This window comes from Prunus avium, chromosome 3 (assembly GCF_965620075.1).
Source record: "Prunus avium chromosome 3, drPruAviu1.hap1.1, whole genome shotgun sequence".
Taxonomy (NCBI): Eukaryota; Viridiplantae; Streptophyta; class Magnoliopsida; order Rosales; family Rosaceae; genus Prunus; species Prunus avium.
In genome coordinates, this window is record NC_142286.1 from 5273904 (window position 1) to 5298076 (window position 24173).

General features: G+C 37.2%; 3 protein-coding genes and 1 pseudogene across 4 annotated transcripts; 2 read left to right on the top strand and 2 right to left on the bottom strand.

Moving 5' to 3' along the window:
- Positions 1–281: 281 nt before the first annotated feature.
- Positions 282–4779, bottom strand: LOC148295492 (AUGMIN subunit 4-like). Its single transcript, XM_088249846.1, has 13 exons — positions 4298–4779; positions 4104–4151; positions 3868–3993; positions 3006–3353; positions 2713–2812; positions 2510–2555; positions 2221–2314; positions 2038–2109; positions 1835–1893; positions 1534–1602; positions 1407–1458; positions 726–803; positions 282–653 (listed from the first exon to the last, which is right to left on the bottom strand). The coding sequence occupies exons 1-13, from the start codon at positions 4430–4432 to the stop codon at positions 579–581; spliced, it is 1302 nt and encodes a 433-aa protein (XP_088105972.1). The 5' UTR covers positions 4433–4779; the 3' UTR covers positions 282–578.
- Positions 4780–5505: 726 nt separating this feature from the next.
- On the bottom strand, positions 5506–12131 carry LOC148295493 (putative CoA ligase CCL8). The gene is made up of 18 exons (XM_088250964.1): positions 11788–12131; positions 10683–10849; positions 10374–10586; positions 9982–10171; positions 9781–9869; positions 9221–9292; positions 8966–9016; positions 8708–8815; positions 8321–8419; positions 7742–7834; positions 7550–7627; positions 7099–7203; positions 6796–6886; positions 6547–6620; positions 6220–6399; positions 5981–6034; positions 5788–5867; positions 5506–5743 (listed from the first exon to the last, which is right to left on the bottom strand). The coding sequence occupies exons 1-17, from the start codon at positions 11930–11932 to the stop codon at positions 5823–5825; spliced, it is 1854 nt and encodes a 617-aa protein (XP_088107090.1). The 5' UTR covers positions 11933–12131; the 3' UTR covers positions 5506–5743; positions 5788–5822.
- A 1543-nt stretch (positions 12132–13674) lies between these two features.
- LOC110769482 (sulfite exporter TauE/SafE family protein 3-like) lies at positions 13675–19993 on the top strand (annotated as a pseudogene).
- A 160-nt stretch (positions 19994–20153) lies between these two features.
- Positions 20154–23644, top strand: LOC148295494 (sulfite exporter TauE/SafE family protein 3-like). Of its 2 annotated transcripts, XM_088250945.1 has the most exons (12): positions 20155–20462; positions 20751–20910; positions 21017–21223; positions 21299–21363; positions 21456–21492; positions 21577–21653; positions 21721–21807; positions 21925–21975; positions 22099–22320; positions 22608–22701; positions 22831–22971; positions 23072–23644. In XM_088250945.1, exons 1-12 carry the CDS (start codon positions 20298–20300, stop codon positions 23146–23148), a joined length of 1383 nt encoding a protein of 460 aa, XP_088107071.1. In that variant the 5' UTR covers positions 20155–20297; the 3' UTR covers positions 23149–23644. The 2 variants fall into 2 exon arrangements, with proteins under 2 accessions (XP_088107072.1, XP_088107071.1); XM_088250946.1 differs by lacking the exon at positions 21456–21492 and having other exon boundaries at positions 20154–20462; positions 21299–21439; positions 21586–21653.
- The last annotated feature ends 529 nt before the right edge of the window (positions 23645–24173 follow it).

Below are 24173 nucleotides of genomic sequence, written 5' to 3' on the forward strand. Positions count from 1 at the left end.
TGCCAAACCATATCAATATCATTGTTTTGTTGTTCTTGTTTACGTCATTAATTATTTTCCATATTTGGGGGTTTTGTATGCCATTATATATTCACCCTTGAATACCAAACATGACTCCATTAATCATATGATATACCTACAAACACTGATCAAACTAACGTTAGTATAGTATACATGCTCAGAAAGTTTATACCACCACAAAAAGGACTCGGACCTTGTTGCACCAACTAACAAATTAAGGTAGAGTAGTAATCTTACACATGCCACAAAACTAAAATTGCTTCTGAGGTCATAAAACGTGGCGAGATGCCTATAATTCTTTTAATGTGATGATGATTTACAGAGTATCCTCCTTGTAAGGAGATAATTATACACAACATTTCAAAAATCAGCTCTGTCTATGACCAATCTAGCTTATAACCATAAGCACAAATGTCAAACAAAGAAGAAAGTCACAAGCATGATGATACTATTCAGAAGGCGTTTTTCATTTCCCTAAGGAAACAATCAACAGGCCAGTGATGAAGCAATTGGAGGCTTGGACTCAGAAAACAAGACCAAACAAGATACAGCAGGTTCTATGCATTTACGTGATCTGGGTGTGTCAGGTCCATTTCAATTTGGTCGATTGTCCATTGCATATTTTCCAATTTCTGTAAGGGGATGTTGATATTAGAGATTAGCATGAGAACTGGGAAATGTACTGCGGTAAGCATTGTTATTACCTTTATAATATCATGGTATTGCCTTGCAATTGAATCAAAGTGAGGATCAACACCCTGATATTCTCTAAGACGTGTAACCTGTTAAGAAAAGATGACTTTTGTAAATAAAGAAAACCAGAAGGAGAGATGTAGAAGGGTGACACGGTTAAGTTGTATGCATGTTGTCAAAGTAAAGTTGGCTCAGCATATCTTAACTATTTATTAGCAGCTGAAGCATTTTCTATAATTATCATCAGCTTTGTAAATGGGCTCATTGATTATAGTGCAGACCATTAAGTATTTACGACCCATCTTCACAATATCTACAATGACAAATAACCAGTAACAAGTGACATAGCAATAAAAGCAGATTGAGAAACTTCCTTATCTCATCAAAATTCCTTAAGAAAACCCAAAAAATCTACTAGCGAATAAGTTTGAAGAAATTTACAACTTGACAGATAGCAGATTAGGATTTAAAACAATAATGACTTACAGGAAACCAAGGCAAATAGACAGGTAAACATTGCAAATCAACCTAAAAGTAATCCCCAAACAAAATATATTATTACAAGTCTACAGTGCTGCTAGAAGGCTATGATGTGGTTAAAATGTCTGTTTTGGGCCACACACAAATGAAGGCAATCAATTATCAGAAACCACTTAGGAAAGGGAAGAAAAATAAGAAGTAGAATATCATACCGCTTTATTATATGCGATTGAAGCTTCATCTGTAGCTTCAAGGAGATACTTCCTAGAAATGAGTTATAAAATTGTTAAAACCCTGGAATCAGTAAGCTGCACATACTTTCAAAGTCATCAAAGCTACCTTATTTTATGTAGGGCCGGTATTGACTCCTTAGTATAAGTTTCAAGAAGGAGAACATGCTCCAGAACCCTGAAATACAATGGGGCATATTATACTCATTACATTCAACCCATTAATTGATTTGATCACAAAACATGAAAAAAAAAAATACAGTCAGTGGTGAGTGGTGAACTTTGTCTTCTTGCATAAGATGCATCACAGACAAAAAATTCATAAACATATGGAAAGTGAGACATTAAGCAACATTGACACTAGAAATACAAAATTATAAATTTATAATACAGAAAACCATGTAACGGACCTCAATTTTGCACTCATCGTCTCACACCTCTTGCAAAGCCATGTTTTTTGCAGTCCGTCCTATAAATCATTCATTATTAATAAAAGGTTCAAGAATCCTCAACAACATTGAAAACAGAATAATATAGAAGCTTTGAGCCTCCCTCATATTAACCCTCAACAACATTGAAAAAATATTAACCCTCCCAGACATTAGAAGCTTACATATTTATGTTGATGTTGCAACTTCAAATCTCTGACCAGTTTGATGAGCACTCCCAGTATCTGCTCTAGGACCTAGGTTTTGCAACAAAAAAAAAAACCAAGGCATAAACACAAACAAAATGAACCTGGCATGAAATTGCAGGAGCATAAAACTTTGTTTTATTTTTGTTTTCATTTTCATACATTATAATATTCAGCAAATTTTCTATCCGCAGAATATAGATCTTCCCGTAGAGCAGCTTCCTCCCTTTCCATCTCCTCAATTATCAACTTCACCCTGATAAAGTCATGAGAAAAGTGTCACAAAAATAGATCAGACTGTTAGAAAAATATTTAGAACAGTGCTTCCAGAAATTTATTGATTGCCTAAAGCATTGGAATTAAGATTGCCAACCATCCATAAAAAGCATCTTACTCAATGTAAAAGGGAATTCTCATACAACGAAAATTGCATCAAAAGAGTAACTCAAACCTTTCTGGAAGGCAAGAACTTGAATTCTGATGCCCAGATGACGAGTCTGCATAAAAAAGCATTGGAATTAGTTACACCTTTAATAATTATCATTATGCATGGGTAAACATGTGTCTAGTACATATTGCATCATCAACCTTAAAAGTGCATGTCTAGTGTATATGGATGGAGAGAGAGAGAGAGAGAGAGAGAGAGAGAGAGACCATTGTCATCCATTATAAAGGCATCGGCTAATTTATCACATTTAGCTACTAAACGGACTTCAATCTCCCGAGAAAGACACAACTGATATTCTGTCATGTCCTGCAGTTGAAGCATCAGAAATGTAAGGAGCAGCTTCACCAAAGTTAGATCTTCATGTTAAGGGATCATATACAGTAAAGTAACAGATACTATAAAGAAAATATACGTTTGAATGTGGAAAAAAATATTAATAAATAAAATGGAAAATAAAAGACAAAGTGAACTGTTGCCAGAACCATAATGGACATTGTACCATTGACAATGGTGTTTGCTGGAGCTGTGTTTGCCATAAATATGCAGGTGTAATTCCAAGAAAGCGATTCGGAACACCACCAACTCCAGATTCCACAGCATCAGTAGCACTAAGAGAAAGATTGTTGTTTGCTGCACTACTGGTGCTAGTAGCAGTATTAAAATTGGTTGAGTTGGAACTTGAGCTGATTGTAACGCTGGTACTGGTACTGTCAAGGGAACTGCGTGACATTGTACTGCATTTTTCAATTTCTTCCTCATGAATTTCACCATCTTTGGAGATAAGAGGAAGCCTCAATCTTTGAGCTGCTTCCGCAACAATCATGCGATGCTCCAATGTCTCGTACAACTGATATAAACATGAAAATCACATTCTCATCCGTTTTAGATTTGATGTGAAGAACAGAATACTAATGGTACATTTGAGCATCCCATGAAGATTGAATTAGCCTGCTGTCTTTTGAAGATGAATTAACATACAAGTCTATCATAGTGCATCTCTGTTAAGATCATGGTTAAATAAAAAATGAACATTCTTTGAGGGAATACTAATTCTGAACTGGTACCATTTCATATTAACCCAAAGGAAAACATTTTTTTTCCTATTGTTTTCTACTTCAATTGTAACAAGGAGAAGGGAATCAATCAACTCCCATACCAGGAAAACACAGGCACCCTGTGCTTTCCCACCAACTTAAAAGTTATTTACCTTAAAGATATGGATGTCTCTCCTATTTCATGCCAAATCATGACTCGACAACACTTGATGTAAAATGCATTTCCAAATCAATAACTTCAAAAACAAAAAACAAAAAACAAAAAAACAAAAAAAACAAAAATCAAAGATTGTGGCACATTGAAACCTGAGGAGGATTCTTCAAGTCCGATTGCAGATATAAACCCTGAACATCTCGAATTCCTCCAAGATTGGCCACCGAAACTGCTTGTTGATACTCTTCCACCATTGCAATTGCCTCACCATAAATTGCCTACACCAGAATCCAAACCCACCATTCACACACACACACATTACAAAATCCTTGCCAAATTAGAACAACTAGTTCAATCAACACAAACTCAAAAAAATAAGCAGAACTACCATGGCTTCCAAGTAACGCAATCTTTCTCTGGACATTTCCTCCCTTGCCTGCACCAGAATTATATAACTTTAAGAAATCAAAGGCATTGTAAAGAAAATGCTCAGATTGTTTAATTCATAGATTGCATTTTATAGTTTGTAGAGCACATTTTTTAAGCAACCAAACAAGGCAGGGAAATGTAGAGAGAGAGTACGAGTTGGAGGTCGAAGTAGGCTGATTTGGAGACGAGAGAACTATCGGGTGCCAAGCAGTGGCGCTCCAGCTGATCAATGACTTGGGTCAAATCCGGTGGCAGGTTTTGCCCTTGTAGTTGCAGTCCCTTCACCATTTTGCTAAGCTCCTCTTCGCCCCCACTCGATCCAAAACGTCGCCGTATTCCTTCTTCTTCTTCTTCCTTCTTAAAGATTAAGCTCAGCAGTCAGAGTCTTACAGGAATTTGAAATCTCAGGCCGGCCAACCTTTCTTCAACTGCTAGCAAAAGTTAATTCAACTTGATTTTACCAAAACAGCCTCATCTTCGTCCATCTATACGGTGTCGTTTCACTTCAAATGTAAGACAGAAAGCGAAAACAATCACTTCAATTCAATTCAATTCTTTTTGTAATGGGAAGATGATGCAGATCTAGGGGAATTTTGAGATGGTATTTTTATGAAAGATTTGGTTGTAAAGTATGTGCGCTGTATTGCAAATCAGTAAACTACGTACATATTGTTTTTGTGATGTATATATTCAAAAGTTGTACAAAAAAGTGATTGTAAAAGAAATTAATTATTTCTTGGTACTTGTATTTATTTTTATTATTAATTTTTTTTTCTTAAAAAAGAAGTGGGCATGTTAGCCACAGCTGGAAAATAAAAATGAATTATTTTCGTATTGTTAAGAGCTTTAAGGGCAGCAGCACGTAAGAAATACAATGACGTGATTTATGACTTATTCGTGTTCAAAATGACCACGAGGTACACTGTGACTTTTGTCATCATTACTAATCTAATATCATTTGTGGCCCTATTTACGGCTTTGTAGTAGTGATTGTACAATCAATGCGGGAAAATATTATCTTAATCAAGTTAATTTGGAGAAGAGATGGACAATACAAAATTTATGAAATCAAATCTTAAAAATGTTCAAGGTGCTTACGTGGGTAAGAACATTGTTTTCTATGTCCGGATGGGTAACATGGTAACATGGTAATAACGATATCTTAGTTATATGAAGACTGTTTTGCAACCCAAATCTTTTGTGAATTCTCATGGAAATTGATGTATCTTATTATGATTTGGGTGAGATGGGGGCAAAAGCTCAGAACAGAAACCAAAGAGAGAAGGAGAGAAGGAGAGTCCAAAATATGCAAGCTTTAAGTTTAAACATTGTAACTAATTCAAAGGCTGATTCAAAGGATCTAGCTTTAAATGAGATGAGGTCAATTATATATTTTGAACTTCGTCTTTACATACTGATTCTAAGTTTATTCTTTATTCAGAAATCTATACAGAAAAAAATTGTGGATTAGCTGCAAAGAGCTTCAACAATTGATTTCCCTCAACTCGCTTCATCATATTCACTTTATCTAGACTACCCTACCAGACATTCATGAGTCACGTTCCACAACCGCATGACAAGGATACTTCCTACGATGAATTCGAACTTTAGTTTCCAAAACTTCATGTTGTGTGTGCCATAGCTTCTTAATTCCTTTCTTTCTGTTCTGCAATCAAGTCTATGAATCAGAAGCCAGAGTTTTCTTCAACTCTTTTTTATTCACCTGCAATCAGATGTGCAATGTAAATACACCTTACAAGTTTATGCGATGTAAATACAAATAAATAAACAATGCTTTTGTAGCTTAGCAAATAAGGAAATGTAAAAGTAACTTGCCTTTCCCATCGCATTCCGAGGTAGTGAATCCCACAGAAGCAGTCGTGTCGGTATCTGGAAAAATGTAATGCAGTTATTTGTAGTGCTCATTTGAGAATATAGTTGTGTTGTTTGAAAAATGTGATGAGGATTTGGAAGTTATTATTCATGAGAACAGAATGTTTATAACTTGATAACTGAAGAGGACTGATCATAAAAACTCCAGAGGAAGAGAAAAAGTGAATGATGGTCAGTAATACCTTGTATGGTGCAAGTTTGTCTTTTGCCCAAGCAGATAGATCCTCCAAGCTTATAGCAGGTCTCAGTTCTTCCTTTTGTTTCCTCTTCGCTTCAACCTCTGGCACAATTATTGCACAAACAATTTCTCCATAGTTTTCGTCTGGCAAGCCCAACACACAACACTCCTCCACAGCCGGGTGCTACATAAAAGGGGTGATTTTAGTTAGAAAAATTCAATCGTTCATTGAGCACTTCAATTTTTCATTTTTCTTTATAAGACCTACAAAGAAAAAGAACAAAATCATAGAGTATCCATGAGAAAACTGGAATAGAGGTCAAAAATCCACCTGTAAAAGAACTGATTCGATTTCTAATGCAGATAACTTGTATCCACCAACCTTCATAATATCAGCACTAGTACCTGATACATGTCATCAAAAAAATACGGAAGAAGAAAGAAGAATTCATTCTCAGTTAGACGTCCTTTAAGTATCTGCATTGCTAACCAGAAGTATCAAAATCTGAGACTGGTAAAAACAAACTTGAAGGAATGCATCAATAAGAGTATCATGCACATGAGTTCTAGGTATCCTTACGTCCCAATATGATGTAGTACCCATCTTCGTCCACTGTACCAGCATCTCCAGTTTTGAAGAACCCATCACTTGTAAATGATTCCTTGGTTACCTAGACAATGACCACAATGTCGTAAGAGTAATTTGTTGATATTCTTCAGAATTTCATTATGCCATATACGTAAAATGTAGAATTTCATTACTCCATGTTCCATTCTTCAATTAAAAGAAAAGCACACCTCACAAACATAAATGCAGGTGTGTGCGTGTGTATGTGTGGTTTGTTATCACAGGTGGCATCAAATTTCTGAAATCAGAAATTACCTCAGGAAGTTTCCAATATTCCTTGAATACTGAAGGGCTTCTGATACAAAGCTCTCCCACGCCTGTACTATCACTTCCACTGTCATCTTCTGCAACAATCCTTACCTATAACAAATACAGATCTTATAAACATACATATATAGATACTAATTTGTAGTTACTTTTTATTGAGAAAAACACTCCCATGTCAATTATGAGACACATCACCAGTAAAGTACACCAGCTTCCTAACTCTACAATTTATAAGCTGTTTCAAGGACCAGAATATAGTCTTTGTCAATTAACATCTAAAACATGCATGCACTAAATGTCTAAAGATTTTGCTATTTTAAGTGGTTCCCTTCAGCATCAGGGCTAATTATTAAAATCTGCATGCAAAAAGCTTCCTTCATAAGTTTCTTATGGTAAAATTGCTGCCGTAAGTACATTTCATAACCTGTAGCCTACTTACCTCCACACCTGGAAATGGTTTTCCAACCGTCCCTGCCTTCCGCTCACCTCTTAAGGGGTTTGATATTGCCATGACAAACTAAAAACATCAAAAACCATATATATGATAAGAAATTTTATTTTTTGGATACACACACTCTCTTCATAGAGTGAGAAAACTAGTTCAAAGTAATTTAAACTAAATATCACTTACCTCTGTCATGCCATATCGTTCCAAAAGACGATGTCCTGTGATGGATTCCCATTTATGCATTACAGGTTGAGGGAGTGCAGAGGAACCACACATCTGGGAGAAAGAAATAAGTTTCTTAGTCATGGGTATAGGATTCACCATAGACTTTAATATAGAGGAATGTAAAGGCCAATTTTCATGATAACATTGGGTGGTTCTCCGCAGGAGCTAATTAACTTAGCTGATAATGTATCCTGATGTTATCTGAAAAGACCTGGGATAAAATCCCACATTCATGGTGTCCTTTTTTGTTGCCTTACCTTTCATGTAAACCAGAAGAATGGAGAAAGTTCTACTACCACCAGGGATGCTGTAGTAATGGAAAGAGAGCCTACAAACTTGTGTAGATACAAATACTCTCACAATTATCATTCCCCATATTAGTACCTTACAATTAATTTTCAGACAGTATTTAAAGAGTAGATTTTTACATGTATTTCCGATAAAGATCCAATAATCAAACAAAAGCATCTTACTTCCTGTTTACAATATAGATACAAAACCATTATTGGGGAAAGAAAAAGCTTTCAGGCTACTTACCATAAGACGCAACTGTCTTGCAGCATAGGCAGAGGCAGCTTTTAGCTCTGGATCCATTGCTTCATGAGCTTGTATCAATCGAGTATACATGGTCGGAACCTACACAAATACAAGCTACTTAACTTGCAGTCTAACTAAATTAAGATAAGTATTTCGCATCTAAAATCAGTACAATGAGAGATGCAGTAGATGCATAGCATGTTTAACCTTCAATTCACGTATTGAAGATTATATAACCAATAAATCAACTAACAAGCAGGAGATACCTGCTTTTTAGAATATGACGCTTTCCCAAGAATTTGTATTCTAGTGCAATTATAATATGTTCTAACTTACAATAGATTTTCATATTAGCAAAAACATCCTTCACATACAGAGTAGACTTACTCCTGTAAACACAGTTATGCCATCAGCTGCCTTAGTTCCATTTATTGGATATGATTCACGCCATCTCTGCCAAATACCCCTCACGCTAAATTTTGGCATAAACTCAACCTTCAACAACATAAACAGAAGAAATTAAATTACAATAAGTAGCTGAGCAAGACTCATGAAGCCAAACAAAGCCGTTCCAGGGAAAAACAATGGTGAAAGCCTTCAGTTGTCAAGGCAACCAAGGAAAACAGAAAAAGGAGAGTATATTACCGTCGAACCAGCATAGAGGGGGGCAAGTACAGCATTGAAAAGCCCATGAACATGTATGTTATAGGTTAAGGATAACATGTTTCAATCAATCATCAAAGCCATAAACCAACAAGGATAAATTTCAGTGTGCGACTTAGAATTTCCAATCAAGTTTCTAACAGAAAAGGAAGACACAGAAGACATCAACTAAACGTAAGCTGAGACTGCATATGGAAACAGTACAATTTGCAAGCAAGTACATAAAAGTAGAAGGATATGATGTAGTGGTAGACAATTCAAGAACTGATCAGCATATGTATACTCCCAAGCTTCTGCCAAGGTTTGGACCTGAAATTGAGTCAACATCAGGACAAAAGTCAACCATAGTTAACTTGGAATAGAGACGCTAGAGTCAAGGAAAATAGTGCATGACCTACAAGAATACCTCCATTACATGACTTATAATGTTATAACGCATAAAAGTGAAACAATAAATGAACACCAAGAGATGTTTTTTTTTTCTTTGCAACACATGTCCGTGGACAAGTAGCCCACATGAAAAGAGATGCATTGCAGAGCTAACATCAAAGAAGACTTCTGAGAAGAAATAGCCAAACTTGACAAACAAACCCCTAAACTACAGATGCCTACTAATCAAGAGAAAATGTTTCTAAAACAGTGATCCAGTATATAAAAATTATATTACATCATCTGTTGTCCATTATAATGAAGACCCTTATTGTGACATATGTATCCTACACCTCACCTGAAACTATTTTAGTGGTAGAACGAAATATAGCTAAATCTTTGCTTGCAAGGATAGATGGGGTACATACCTGTGCACTGATGCTTTTGTGCGTGTGCACAACTCCTTTAGGTTTTCCTGTTGTGCCACTAGTGTATATAATTAATGCAGGATCCGCACCTTCATAACAAAAAATGACAGCACAATAATCAAAATTTATTATTAACTCCTGCAGCATTCCCAATACAGGATATAAATTTGCACATTCTTAAAGGCACACAATCTCTCTTACTTGATTGCTTTTTATTCCGGTGAAAAATTCTATCTGCGTCTATTTCTCCAGCTTGTAAATTACCATCTGCACTTTTTTCTGAAGAACTACTAGGAACGGGTGGAATAAGAGAAACTTGAGCAGCACATTTAGCAGCAACATTTTCCATAAGTTGCTGATGATCTTCAGTACTCAGAATCATGGAGACATCCTGTAAACCAGATAATCATTTGAGGCCTACAGAATTTATGCCAAAAATAAAATAGAAAAATATAGAATGAAGATAAGGTATGGCAACATGTATTAAAACTAGTTACTGCATATATTAAAACTAGTAACTCAATAAATAGTGTTGAGAAAAACACAAGTCACTAAGAAAGAAAAGTAAAACGAAGGGGATATTGGGGACTCACTGAATCATTCATCACATGCAAGAGCTCAGCTTCAGGATAGCTGAGAGCAAGTGGAACCGCAACACCTCCACTAAGCCAGGTCCCAAGTATACCAGCAACAAATTCAGCTGAGGGCTTAGCCACAATTCCTATTCTAGCCCCTCCAAGATGCCCTTGTCCTCTTCCACAATCAATTGCTGCTGAAGGAGATTCATACTTACTTGCTTCGGAAGTCTGTATGCCAAAGACACTAAAGAATAAGAGAAAATATTGTGGGAAAGAAACTATAAATGTTGAAATAAAAAAATTGAAAAAAAAACTAGAACTCACTGCGTTCAAGTGACGACTAGATAACAAGCTAGATATACTTGATGCAGAAGAGATTAGTTGATTGTAACTGTAACTCTTGTGATCAGATCTAATAGCAACACTGTCACGAGTTGCAGACCCTTGATTAGTTACCTTTACCGCCTCCATAAATGAACCAGATTGCAATGCTGTAAGGGATTGGAAAACAAAAAAGAGCAGATAATCAAATATACATCTAGCTTCTAGCTGCGCATAGCACAATGATTCATTCAGCCCTTGCAACAAAACTATCAACAAACAAGCATTGCAAGTGCAACTTTCTTAGATAGAAACACAAAATGAGGAGTCTTTTACTAATTGTGGTTATATCTCAGAATTTTAATCCACAGTCTATAACCTAAAAACCGAATTTCCCATCATATTTACTATAGTTGAGCTAAGGACATTTGAAGAGGCACATTGTGTTTAACAGGAAATCCAAGGGACAAGTAAAAATTTCAAGTGATCAGTACAGCTGATAGAAGATATCAGTAACCAGACGTGATTAAACCATACATCTGCTAAATAAGATGCACACGATAGATACACCACCAATTGTCATATAGAAAGGAATGCAGGCCTTTGATCAACTAGAAACATTCAACTTCCATTTTCTTATCTTATTTTTCTCCGATCACAGGGCCTTGCCAGGGTTTAAACCTCTAAAATGTAAAGGGCTTTATTAATTGGGTCAAAATATAGGAGTTCAATACTGAAATTCTGTTATCATGATTTCATATATGAAGTGAGGTTACAAATCATTCTAAGTGTTCCTGGGAAAAGAAAAGGAATTTGTCCAGTTTGGAGTCCCAACTCAAAGAACATTAATACACAATAACAAAAATCAATAAAGAAACAAAAACCGCATCAATGCTCTGTTTGGTTAACGAGTGAAAACACAGGAACATGAAAACCCTTCACAATGCACAACCCAGGAAACCAAAAAAGAAAAAACCAAATCCTATTCCGTCCGGTCCCTCAATTTTTCCAAAACCCAAGACAATCTTAAAACTTCCCCTCTCTAACTTTCTCAGCAACCAAAAAGCAAACATCTTGTGGGCTAAACAACATAAAAGTAGGAACTTACAAGAGAAAAGGCGAGATTCTGATAAGCAGAGAAAATGATATGTCCTTTTGAAGTAGCAGGAGGCCTTGAGACGCAAAGCAGGGGAATAAGAGCAGAGGGACCTGAGCTGTTGGTTGAGAGGTTTAAATGGGGAGGTGGATCTCATTTTAGGTGTGGCCTATTAAATGGTCACAATTTTTGGTCTGTCAGTGATGACGCAGTTGATGTGGTCGTTGTTGTTGGTGGTGTGCTTAAGATTAGTTTGGTTTTGGTCTTGGCTGCATTCAATCAAAAGGTTGATGGTTTGGTTTATGTCTGGTCGCTGGTGCTTTGAGCTTTGACAATTTGAATTTGAGTTCTGCTGCGAAACGGCAAGTTAAAAAGACACAATTTTACGAGGGAGGGATTAGAGGAGAAATGATTTTCACATTTTGGGTTCTAATTTGTGAGATTTTTTGTAAACGTGTTGTTAAAAAGTGTTTTTGTACTACAAATTTTGAATGAACCGTTTGAACCTTTTTTATTTACCATAAACTGTTATTTTTTATTTTTCAGGAATTACGGTCTGAATGTCAGTGACATCATGGATATAATTGTTCTTCCTTAGTGGATGTATTCAATTTAGATTTTAAAAGATTTAAAGAAGTTTAAAAGTTTAGGTGTATTTAATCACGATTTTATAGAAGTCTATTCAATTCTGGGTGTATTCAATTCAAACTTTTTAAAATCCATTCAAATTTGGATGTATTCAATTACGACTTTAAAAAACTTCATAAAAGTTTGGGTGTATTCAAAAACTCATTGATTTTATTCTCAAGACATGATTTAACCACTTCTACTACCACCATCTGTCATGACTATCACCGATATTGTCCCCAACTTAACCACCTACAAAACTCAGTAGGTGTAGGGTTTTATCACAAAAAGCCTCGGTGATATTAGTAGTGGAATCATTTATTATATCTTTTATTTTATTTAATCAAGTTTCCGATGTAGGACTTATCTTCTTCAATATTTTGGACGAAATTAGAAGGAATTTGACATAATTTGTAATGTGTCCTTCAATTGCGAGGGATTTAAAACTCCAAGCACAAAATTGACAAAATTGAAACTACGAGGATCAAAATAGTAAAACATGAAAACTACATAGGTCAAAAATGACTTTTTGCCATAAGTAAAACACAACAGATAATAACTTGTATTAGTTTCCAGAGTTCCAAACTATTAGAATTCTGAAATCTTATTTATATTTAAAAAAATTTGCGTAAGGGCCAAAAAAAGAATAATTATTCCTAGGTTTCAACCGAATTAATACAGGCCCTTTGCATTTTTAGGGGTTTGAATGTAGGCAAGGGCTAAAGGACCAAATTAAATAAAAGGTGAAGAAAAAAGATTGTAGTGCATTTTGTGAATGGAATTTGGAGGTATAATGCTTTGAATTTCCACGGTTATTGGAGGCAGCATTTACTGTAACAGATGCAGGGTTTGACCCACACAAAAAAAAAAAAAAAACATGACTGATCACTTGCAACTTTTTACCTTTGCATTTTGTGCTAAATAGAATGTGTCCATTCAAATGTCCTTATTCACTCTTTTCTCTAATAATATAGTTTCTCTAATAATGTCCTTATCAGCAAATAATAATGTCTAAGTCGTTCCAAATTTGAATCTCCCTCTCCTTGAATAAAAAAAAAATACAACCAAAGTAACATAGATTAAAAAGAAAAGGGAGGGTTTGGCTCTCGCTGCCGGCGTCAGCCCTCCACCGATTATTCTAGCCGACTCCCAACCACCTCAGTTGTACAAATAATAAATTTGAAATAATTAAACCATGTGAAACTCTAGCTATAGTACTTACTAAACAATGTGGTACGTAGTGTTAGAAATAATTAAAATTTGCCACAAGAAATGAGATTTGGCTGGAAAATTTTGGTGGGTACAATTATTGGATTTGTTGGGGCAGCATTTGGGAGCGTGGGAGGTACTGGAGGGAGTGGCTTTTTTTGTTCCAATGCTCACCCCGATTATTGGGTTTGATCAGAAATCATCAACGGCAATATCAACATGTAACTTGTAAGTACTTTGATCACATGTTTTTATGTTTTCACCTTCTGAACAAGCCTCATACATCTTCACTTTCAACTCAAACATTATTGATTTTATGAAATTCCACAGATTTACAGTTTCAGTCTGCTAAAACATAGAGAATATTGAGAGTAGAGAGTGGAAAGTGTAGAGAGAATGAGAGTTGTAGAATATTTTCTGATTTTTCACTTATGTTTCATTACTTACAATCAACACATATATATACAAGTTCCTAAGACATTAGTCAAGCCCCCCAAGTTAGGCAACCAACCAAGTTAGGCAACCAAACTAATTAGGCAACCAAACTAGTCAAGCCCCCCAAATATTGTAGGTGCCAAACATTAATTGACTACATAATTAACACATTAATTTACTACATAATTAACACATTAATTGACTATTGCTAACACTCCCCCTCAAGTTGGTGCATAGATATCATCAATGACCAACTTGCCAAAAGAGAGACTGTCGTTATTAATATTTCCGCATCAAGCTTCTTCTTAATAGAATGTCGATCCACTTCAACATGCCCCCTCACGTGGGACCACTACATGGTGGGCCACACGTGGAGCAAAGGCCACATCGAAGTTAATCATTTCGGTCTGTCGGTGGCAACACCAAATTCAAGTGCAGCCGGTTGGTCGGTAGATCACATAAACCATGTGAACACGGCAAAGGTAAGGTAAAGGACACAGAAACCCTGTGAACACGGCAAGGACACAGAAACCAAACCCTAAAATCGGGAAAGGCACGTCAAGGTAAAACCAAACCCTAAAAAGAAAGGGTAAGGCAAGGTAAGACAAATAAAGGCCAAGCAAAGGCAAGGTGTCAAGGCATGGCAAAGAAAGCCCAGTGTGAACACGGTAAGAACACAGAAACCCTGTGAACACAGCAAAGGTAAGGTATAGGACACAGAAACCCTGTGAACACGGCAAGGACACAGAAACCCTGTGAACACGGCAAAGGTAAGGTAAAGGACACAAAAACCCTGAAGATAAGGTAAGGCACGACAAAGGCAAGGGCAAGGCAAACCAAACCCAAGAAAAGGCAAGGCAAACCAAACCCAAGCAAAGGCAAAGGCAACCAAACCCTAAAAAATAGGATAAGGCAAGGTAAGGCAAAGCATGGTAAAGTGTGGCAAGGTAAAGCCAAACCCTAAAAAATAGGATAAGGCAAGGGTACGGAAAGTCAAGAGCAAAGGCAGGGTCAACGGGCATGACCACATCGGAAACACACCGGTAAAGGCAAGAACACGGTAGAAGCAACAACAACACTGTCCTCAACAAGAGACAACAACACTGGCAGCAGCAAGAGCAACACTGGTACCAGCAAGAGCAATATAACTATCCCCAGCAACACTGTCCCCAACAACTCTCATAACAGGTAGGAGCAACAACACTGTTAACAGCAAAGGGACACAAAAGGCAAGAGCTGGCACCATCAAAGGATGGTGTAAGCAGCAACAACAATACTAGCAGCGTCACAAATACTTCCATTATTGCAGACACAACTTCTCTTCACTCCTCCTCTCCCCCTGAAGAGAAGGGGTTGTCAGAACCATAAAAGCAGTGGCACTTGAGAAACAGAAGCTGACTGAAGCTCAGATGTAGAAGAATCAGTCATGGCAGATAGGTAACTGAATTGCAGGCAGCGGAATAGATGAGCAGCAGTGTCACTCCCCCTCAAATCCGACGACGTATGAGAGTCGAGATTTGGAGAAAGCAACACCGGTAATGACAATAAAGTTGCAGCACCCAAATAAAGTTGCATCTATCTCCCCCTCAAATCTGACACTGGTAGAGGGTCGAGATTTGGAAGAAGAGAAAATGAAATAATAGTAAAGAGACTCAAACATGCCAGTCTCGTGGTAGAAACAAATGCAAGGAAAGGTGGAATGGAGATGGGCATCCGACAACTGGAGAAAAGGAATAAAAGATGGAAAAGAGTCTGCAACCCAAAAAGAAAGAAGGATTAAAAATGAATGAAGGTGGATGACGTGTATGCACACATAGAGAGAAAGGGATGAATATTGTATAGATAGGGTAGGTGACGTGGACAAGTGTAAGAGGTGTTGAAACGGAAGCCAAGTTATTGGCGTGGGTGTGCATGAGAACGAAGAGATGAGGAGAAAACACCCGTGGGTAACACAGAGAAAAGTGAAAGGCAACAAGGGAGAAGAAATATACCAGACAAAAAATTGGATGGAAATAGAGTGGAAGAAATAATTTAAGGAAATAAAAGGGAATAAAATAAGAAGTATGAGATTGGTGGTGAGAAAAGAAACCATAAAAAAGAGAATAGTAGTATTAAGAAAATGGAATGTAACAAGTAAGACACCTATCACGTGGGCACAAGAGGAAATGATGAAGAAAGGCAATATGTGATAAGAAACAAACAAACAAAAAAGGAACCCACCAAAAAAAAGAGAGACAAAGAAAGGGTGCTAAAAAACGAGAAGGAGAAAGAGAGCTCAAGATAGCAGCAAAGAAGATAGAGACCAGCAGAAAAGTCAAAGAAAAAACATAAGGAAGCTCGTTAGAGCTTGAGAGATGATGCAAACACCAGAGTGGCTGTGCAAAAGGAACAACGGCAGTAGTGTAACTCGGCATGACAGAGACAAGGCCGAGTAGGAAAAGGCTCAGCGAGCGGTGACGAGGCTCGCGGAGGAAAGGAAATGGCTCGGTGAGCGATGACGAGGCTCACGGAGGAAAGAGATCATGGTGATCAAGGAACGTACTGCCCATATGAAACAAATTAGGCCATCGTGGCCAAGGGACTTATTGCCCATAAAAATAAAAGAGAGGAAATTTAATGGAAACAAGAGAATTTACAGCAACATGAAAAAACGCCAACGACTCTCAATTTGATAGAGGATCTTAAGGATTAGCCATTAGGCTCTGATACCATGCTAAAACATAGAGAATATTGAGAGTAGAGAGTGGAAAGTGTAGAGAGAATGAGAGTTGTAGAATATTTTCTGATTTTTCACTTATGTTTCATTACTTACAATCAACACATATATATACAAGTTCCTAAGACATTAGTCAAGCCCCCCAAGTTAGGCAACCAACCAAGTTAGGCAACCAAACTAATTAGGCAACCAAACTAGTCAAGCCCCCCAAATATTGTAGGTGCCAAACATTAATTGACTACATAATTAACACATTAATTTACTACATAATTAACACATTAATTGACTATTGCTAACACAGTCACCCCCAAGACTATCCAACTTTCTAAAACTTTAGATTGGAGTTTCATAGTTGTAAGAATTTCTAGCTTTCTCTGCTTGAATGTTATGCATTAGCATTTATTGGGTGTGTTATTAAATTCCTAATGAGTTCTGGACATGTTTAATGAAATTTTTATAATGCATCAGTCAATATTTTCTGTTTTGTTTTCCAAAACTGATGTCTAAGTTTACATCCTGATAGGTTTAATTTGTTTTTGCCTTAATTATGTGTATGTTATTAGTTTTAATTGGTCTTATAAGGTAATACATAGAAAAATTGTCTGTTAATTTACCTTTTGCTTTCCATTTAAACAACTGTAGGCTATTTTGAATGTTCTGTCCGGTTGGTCAGGTGTGGTCACAGGGAGAGCAGCTGCAACTATCTTTTACAATTTAAGGCAAAGGCATCCGACACTCGAGTTGCCCCTCATCGACTATGATCTTGTGCTTCTATTTCAACCAATGCTGATGGTGGGGATAAGCATTGGAGTTTCATTGAATGTTGTTCTCTCTGAATGGATGATCACCACCTTACTGATTATTGTCCTTACAGGTAACACTTTTCTGAGCTGCAACCTTCCCCGTTCACAATTGGACAACTTCCTCATGTATGATATAACTGCAGGCCCAACGACAAAATCGTTCTTTAAAGCAGTTGAGACGTGGAAGGAAGAAACTATAACTAAAAAGGTGGTCTTTAGATTTTGCTTGTTTCTAGACTAGTTGTATATTCTGGGATTGCATTACTTGATCCATCTCAATTGCACCTTGCTTTATTGGTTTCAGAATTTACTGGATGCTTCCAAACACTTGCAACCAAATGGTGAGTTGCTCAATCATTTTTCACTTCGGTATTATGTCTTTCATCTGTTTTGACGCAGATATATTTGAACTATCAGTTGCTAGGCTAAAACGCATGCTCCTTAGTTAGGTGATGGAAATGAAGACGTTGAAGACAGAATCATTCCTGGAGGCCCAAGCAATGGCACAACAGAAAACAAGGAAGCTAAAAAGGCAAGGGTTAGAGTTTTGAAGCTAAACTTTATGCATGGTTTTTATAGACTGACTTCTCTGAACTCCCCAGGTTTCTCTGCTTGATAGTGTTTGCTGGAAGCAATTTGGAGTTGTTGCTGCTGTCTGGGTTGCAATAGTTGCATTGCAGATTGCTATGGTTTGTCTAGTGAAACTTTCTATTTGGAATTTCCATTAACTTATATTCATTAAGAAGCCGGTTGATGGGAAACTTATTTTTGCTGGGGCAGAAACAGGTGACAAAATGTTCAGTGGCATATTGGTTACTAGATGTCTCACAGGTACCTTCCATGCTCCCTGTATCAAGAAAACAATCTTCCTTGTGCTTGAAATTAGCGATTGTGAAATATGTACCTCAACTAAGGACTTTTTGTTCCTTTTGTCCTGCATCAATCAGATTCCAGTGGCTGTTGGAGCAAGTCATATGCTGCGGTTAACCTGTACAAAGGGCGGAGAATAATTGCATCCAGTGGACAAGAAGGTGCAAACTGGAGAGTGCACAAGCTTGTTTTATATTGTGCCTGTGGCATAGCAGGTGGAATAGTTGGCGGTTTGCTTGGTTTAGGTGGAGGATTCATTATGGGTCCACTGTTTCTGGAGATTGGGATCCTTCCTCAGGTACATTTCATACTTCAACATTTGATAAGTCATGTAGTTGAGTTTGTTTTTCTTTGGGTGCCTCTCACAATTCTAAAGTATTTGTTCTTGTCGCATTCACTTCTTATTAGTTCCACCCCTCAGAGTAAAAGCTAACAAAATATGATGATCATTTTATTACCTTGTTGAGAACTTTTCTGCAGGTGTCAAGTGCCACAAGCACCTTTATCCTTACATTCTCTTCATCCATGTCTGTTGTAGAATTTTACCTCCTAAAACAATTTCCGATTCCCTTTGGTAACTTTCTTAGCCATTCACATTTCTGTTCATAAATTAATCACTACTTGTGCTTCGAAGGCAATTTCTGTTTTCAAATAAATGCTGGCTTCTGCCATTGTAATTGTTCTGCAGCTCTCTACTTTGCTGCTGCGGCAATTCTTTCTGCCATCATAGGGCAACATTTTTTAGGAAAGGTGATCAAAGCCTTAGGAAGAACACACTTGATCATCTTCATTCTGGCTTTCACAACACTTGTAAGTACAGTTTCCTTAGGTAAGTGTCATTTACCCATGCAAACTCTATTTTTTTCTTTTCTTCTTTTACTTTGAACCACATGTTAAGCTCAAGATATGAATTTTCTGCTAACATATATAGTTTTTGCTTCTAAACAGGTGGAGTTGGCATAGCAAACATGGTTAAGCAAATTGAGCACGAGTACATTGGGTTTGAGAGAATGTGCAGTCAAGGATCCTAAGTCCGTAGCTCAGATTATTTGATTTTAGAAACCTATAAGCTTAGAAACTGGTATTAATTAGTCCAATGTTAGAACACTATAAGCTTAGAAACATTCAGTCTAATGTTTTATAGCTTTTTTTATAGAAAATTTATAGCCTTATTGTCGAATCCAAATCCTTTCTTTCAAATACATTCCGTCCGAATGGAGCAATTTGCACAAAATAGAAATCCATTCCTTTCCCTGGTCAAGGGGCAAAAACGTTTGTTAATTCAGAGTAAAATTGTCCAGTAGTTTTGAGTTCCATATATGTTATATAAGAGGTAAAGGGTCCGAGCAATAAATGTGTATGGGTGAGCAGTGATTATATATGGGTGAGAGAAGTAATTAGGGAGGTTCAAAGTTGGTAGCTAATCAAGTCATACTGTCGTACGTGAGTGTCTTAAATCAACCATCACTCAATATCAGTCAACCCACAAAATCTTTCTTCCATTCGCATGCATACACATAGTGAATCTGAAAAATATAAATTAGACTAAATCAAAGGCAATGCCAGCAGAAAGTTTCTCATTTTCGAGATCCTGCTATACGTTCTGTAGATACATCTACATACATTCTTTTGTATCCAAGTCATAGTATATATAAATTATAATATATATGTATTAGTTTTTTTTTAATACAAGTGAGGAAGAGGGGTTCCTCACACCTACACTACCAACGTGCCATAGGGGTTCGAAACTGAGATCACTAGCGTGCAAGTCAAAGCCTTTTCCACTGGGCTAGATCCCGTTGTTATACATATGTAATAGTTTTGGTTATACTGCATTGGGGTTAGGAGGAAGTTCTGAGAAAATGGCTGGTAAGATTGGAACTCTTGGAGTTGGTTTTCTGGTTTTATTAGCATTATCATCTGCAGCAGTTTCAGCACATGAAGAAATGTTGGGCTCACAACCTTCAAGCCAGAATATTACTGGGAAAGAGGTTCAATCTCACTTGGGTTATAAGCATGTGTGGCCTGTAAGTCCTATTTTCTATTACCTTTGTTGGGTTTGTTGCCTAAATGCATGTTAGGCTGCTGAGAAAATGTGCCTTGCCCAAGGATGATCTATTTGGAATGTAAAAACTGTTTTGTTGTAAATCTTCTACCTCCCTGTTATATATACCTTTTGTTCTCTCTGTTTAACCAGTAAACAAACAAACAAAAACTCATATTTTTTTCAATACATTTTAGTAGGTAAAACTGAATGGCAGGTCTTAAATGGTGCTTCCAAATAGTTCAAACTTTGTAGTGATGATCATATACAGGATATCAGATTTGGCTGGAAAATCGCGGTGGGTACGATGATTGCATTTGTTGGGGCAGCATTTGGGAGTGTGGGAGGTGTTGGTGGGGGTGGCTTTTTCATCCCAATGCTCACCCTCATTATTGGATTTGACCAGAAATCATCAATTGCAGTCTCCAAATGTAAGAACATATATATACTTTCATATGTCACAGTTTTAAATTCATCTCATTCATCTTGTTCTTTTCTGTTCAAACACCTAAATTTTGCTTCTTTGTGGTCAGTCAGGTATGATCACGGGCACAGCAACTGCAACGGTCATGTATAATTTAAGGCGAAGGCATCCTACTCCTACACTTGACCTGCCCATCATTGACTATGATCTCGCGCTTCTTTTCCAACCTGTGTTGGTTCTTGGGATCAGCATTGGCGTTTCTTTGAATGTGGTTCTTTCTGACTGGATGATCACCATCCTACTATTTATTGTGCTCTTAGGTAACAATTTTCTAAGCTGCAAATCTTCTTCCTTTACATCTTTCGAGAACTTCCTTGAGTGGTCGTGATCTGCAGGGGTATCAACTAAGTCGTTCTTCAAGGGTGTTGAGACATGGAAAAGAGAAACTATAACTAAAAAGGCGGGCTTTAAACTTTTCTTTGTTGTTCAAGTTGATTGTATATTCTGCACTTCTAATCCATCTAATACTTCAACTTGTTTCATTATTTTTAGAACATGTTTGATGCTTCAAAACAGTTGCAATCAAATGGTGGGTTGGCCTATCATTTCTTGATGACCTATTCAAACTCCGACATATACATATTGCAAGTCTAATTTGCTCTTACTAATGAAGATGTTGAAGACAAATATATTCCGGGAGGCCCAAGCAATGGCACTCTAACAGAAACCAAGGAACCTGAACGAACAGCGGTAAAATATATGAAGCTTAACTTCTTTTATGTATGGTTTTAAGGACTGACTTAAGCAACCGTCCCAGGTTCCTGTTCTTGATAATGTTCGCTGGAAGGAACTTGGAGTAATTGTTGCTGTGTGGATCATAATACTGGCATTGCAGATTGTTAAGGTTTTTATCTAGTTTCATACGCATTTGATGTTCCTTTGAAACTTTACTATTTGGAATTTCCCTTCACTTCTATGCATTAAGAAATCCAATTGATCGAAATCCTACTTTTTCACACAGAATTATGTGGCAAAATGTTCACTGACATATTGGTTGGTAGAACTCTCGCAGGTACCTCCATGCTCCTTCTATCAAGAAGACAAACTTCCTTGTGGCTGCAAATATGGCTTAAGTAAGAATCCCATTATAATGAGAACTTTTTTCTTTTTCTTCCTTTCTTCCTGTATCTATCAGATTCCGGTGGCTGTTGGTGTAACTTCATGTCAGGCAGTTAAATTGTACAAAGGCCGGAGAGTAATTGCATCCAAGGGAGAAGAAACCCCAAAGTGGCCACTGTACAAGCTTGTTTCTTATTGTGCCTGTGGCACGGCAGCTGGTATGCTTGGTGGATTGCTTGGCCTCGGTGGAGCGTTTATGTTGGGTCCAATGTTTTTGGAGATGGGAATTCCTCCTCAGGTACATTTCATACTTCAAAATTAACAATTGATGTTTGTTTTTCTCGAGTTTATCTCACAATTTTAGTATTCAATTACATAATGAAGCACACTTATTTTTTCTTGGAAGTAAAATCAGCTTGAAAAACACATGTTCCATTAGTTACACCATAATGCACATTTTTTTTCCTAATTTCACTTCCTTAACCCACCACTTGAAGAGGAGAAGCCATCCATCAGAAACTATTCTCTCTTTAAGTAATTATCTGATACCTTAAGTCCTTATTTGTGATGAGAACTTTCATATAGGTGTCAAGTGCCACGGCCACCTTTGCCATGACATTCTCTTCATCCATGTCTGTTGTAGAATACTACCTCCTAAACCGCTTTCCAGTTCCTTATGGTAACTTTTTTAGCCATTCAAGTTTTCTTTGAAATTTTAGCCATGACATTCTCTACACAAATGGATGTTTACAAGAAATTTTATCTATTAAAAGAAATGTTGGTTTCTTTCATTGTAATTCTCATGCAGCTCTCTACTTTGCTGCTGTGACTACTGTTTCTGCAATCGCAGGGCAACATGTGGCAGGAAAGGTGATTAAGAAATTAGGAAGAGCATCTTTGATTATCTTCATTCTAGCTTTCACAATATTTGTGAGTTCACTGATGTTAGGTATGTCTCATTCTTACATACATGCACTGTTTCCTTTTGTTCAAAGCCAATATATTTATGATTATATGGTGAGCGAATGCTTTTGTTTTCCTCTAAACAGGTGGGATTGGCATAAAAAACATGATTAAAAATATTGAGCATAAAGATTCCTTGGGATTTCAGAACATCTGCACTTGAGGAACCTAGTCTTCTTAAGGGCCTTAACTAGGTTTTCCAGAGACTTCGCAATGTCGTTATCATTTTATATCCAGTCTTTGAGCCAAAGAATTTGTAAAGCAGCTTTAAATTTTGGGGTAGAAATATTTATCACGAAGAGAATTAGTGAGATCATTGGAACATTAGTGCATATCAAGCTAACATAACATTGATTGAGATGAAAAGTATGTAAGGATTGGAGACTCACCTTATACAAAACAATCATTGGCATAGATACTGTGGGAGCCAATTTCCTCCCACGGGAATATTCGCCTAAAGATTCCTTCGTCTTCTCCGCCTCTCTTTCTCCCTGCAAAACGAATAACAATGAGAGGACCACACCCGGGGGGTGTTGGCCAAAGGCCCTCCGATGCCTAAGTCAGTTCAATCGATCTGAAGAGAAACGATAGCTAAAATAGGGTACGGGAATATGTATGTGTGGTAAAATTGGGTGGCCGGAGCCGTGAGTGGTGGCCGGAGCCTTGTGTAAAAGAGGGAGAGAGAAGGTGGCGGCTAGGGTTTCTGAGAGATAATTTCTGCAGAGTTTCAGTAGGAGTTTAGACGTACCTCAACCTTTGTGTGTGGCCATCCTTTTATAGAGGTCTCGGGAGCTAGGGTTTCAGAGGAATAATTCCGTAGATGGAAGGGAATTATTCCTCCCCAATTTGGCGAGATTTGACTAATTAGGGATTTGATTTATCTGATTTAAATCAAATCCCTAATCAGGGTAGTAATCAAATCAATACCTAATTTAATTAGGTAACTCCTCCATTAATTGAGAATATTCGTAGGAATCAAATCAATCCTTAACCTAATTAGGTAACCTTCTATTTAATTGGGTAATCCCCAATTAAATTGAATAATTCCTAATTAGGTCAAATAATCCCCAAATGGAAGGAATTATCTGACCTAGGTTTACGAATTAATTAGGTTCCCACAAATGCCCCCCAGCTTCTGCATGGCGCGTGGTGGCATGTAGGAGATGTAAATCATCTGTTGGCTGTCCA

Bases quoted from the DNA above. Each gene is read 5' to 3' on its own strand.
- LOC148295492 (XM_088249846.1), bottom strand. From the start codon at position 4,432: ATGGTGAAGGGACTGCAACTACAAGGGCAAAACCTGCCACCGGATTTG. The intron at 2,556-2,712 runs GTCTCTCTCTCT...TTTTTTATGCAG, and splicing joins CTTTATAATGGATGACAATG to ACTCGTCATCTGGGCATCAG. The intron at 2,315-2,509 runs GTTTGAGTTACT...TGACTTTATCAG, and splicing joins AGTTCTTGCCTTCCAGAAAG to GGTGAAGTTGATAATTGAGG.
- LOC148295494 (XM_088250946.1), top strand. From the start codon at position 20,298: ATGGCTGGTAAGATTGGAACTCTTGGAGTTGGTTTTCTGGTTTTATTA. The intron at 21,654-21,720 runs GTAAAATATATG...CAACCGTCCCAG, and splicing joins AGGAACCTGAACGAACAGCG to GTTCCTGTTCTTGATAATGT. The intron at 22,321-22,607 runs GTACATTTCATA...ACTTTCATATAG, and splicing joins AGATGGGAATTCCTCCTCAG to GTGTCAAGTGCCACGGCCAC.
- LOC148295493 (XM_088250964.1), bottom strand. From the start codon at position 11,932: ATGAGATCCACCTCCCCATTTAAACCTCTCAACCAACAGCTCAGGTCC. The intron at 10,587-10,682 runs GTGAGTTCTAGT...TTTGGCATACAG, and splicing joins CTAGTCGTCACTTGAACGCA to ACTTCCGAAGCAAGTAAGTA. The intron at 6,621-6,795 runs GTAAGGATACCT...GACATGTATCAG, and splicing joins GTACTACATCATATTGGGAC to GTACTAGTGCTGATATTATG.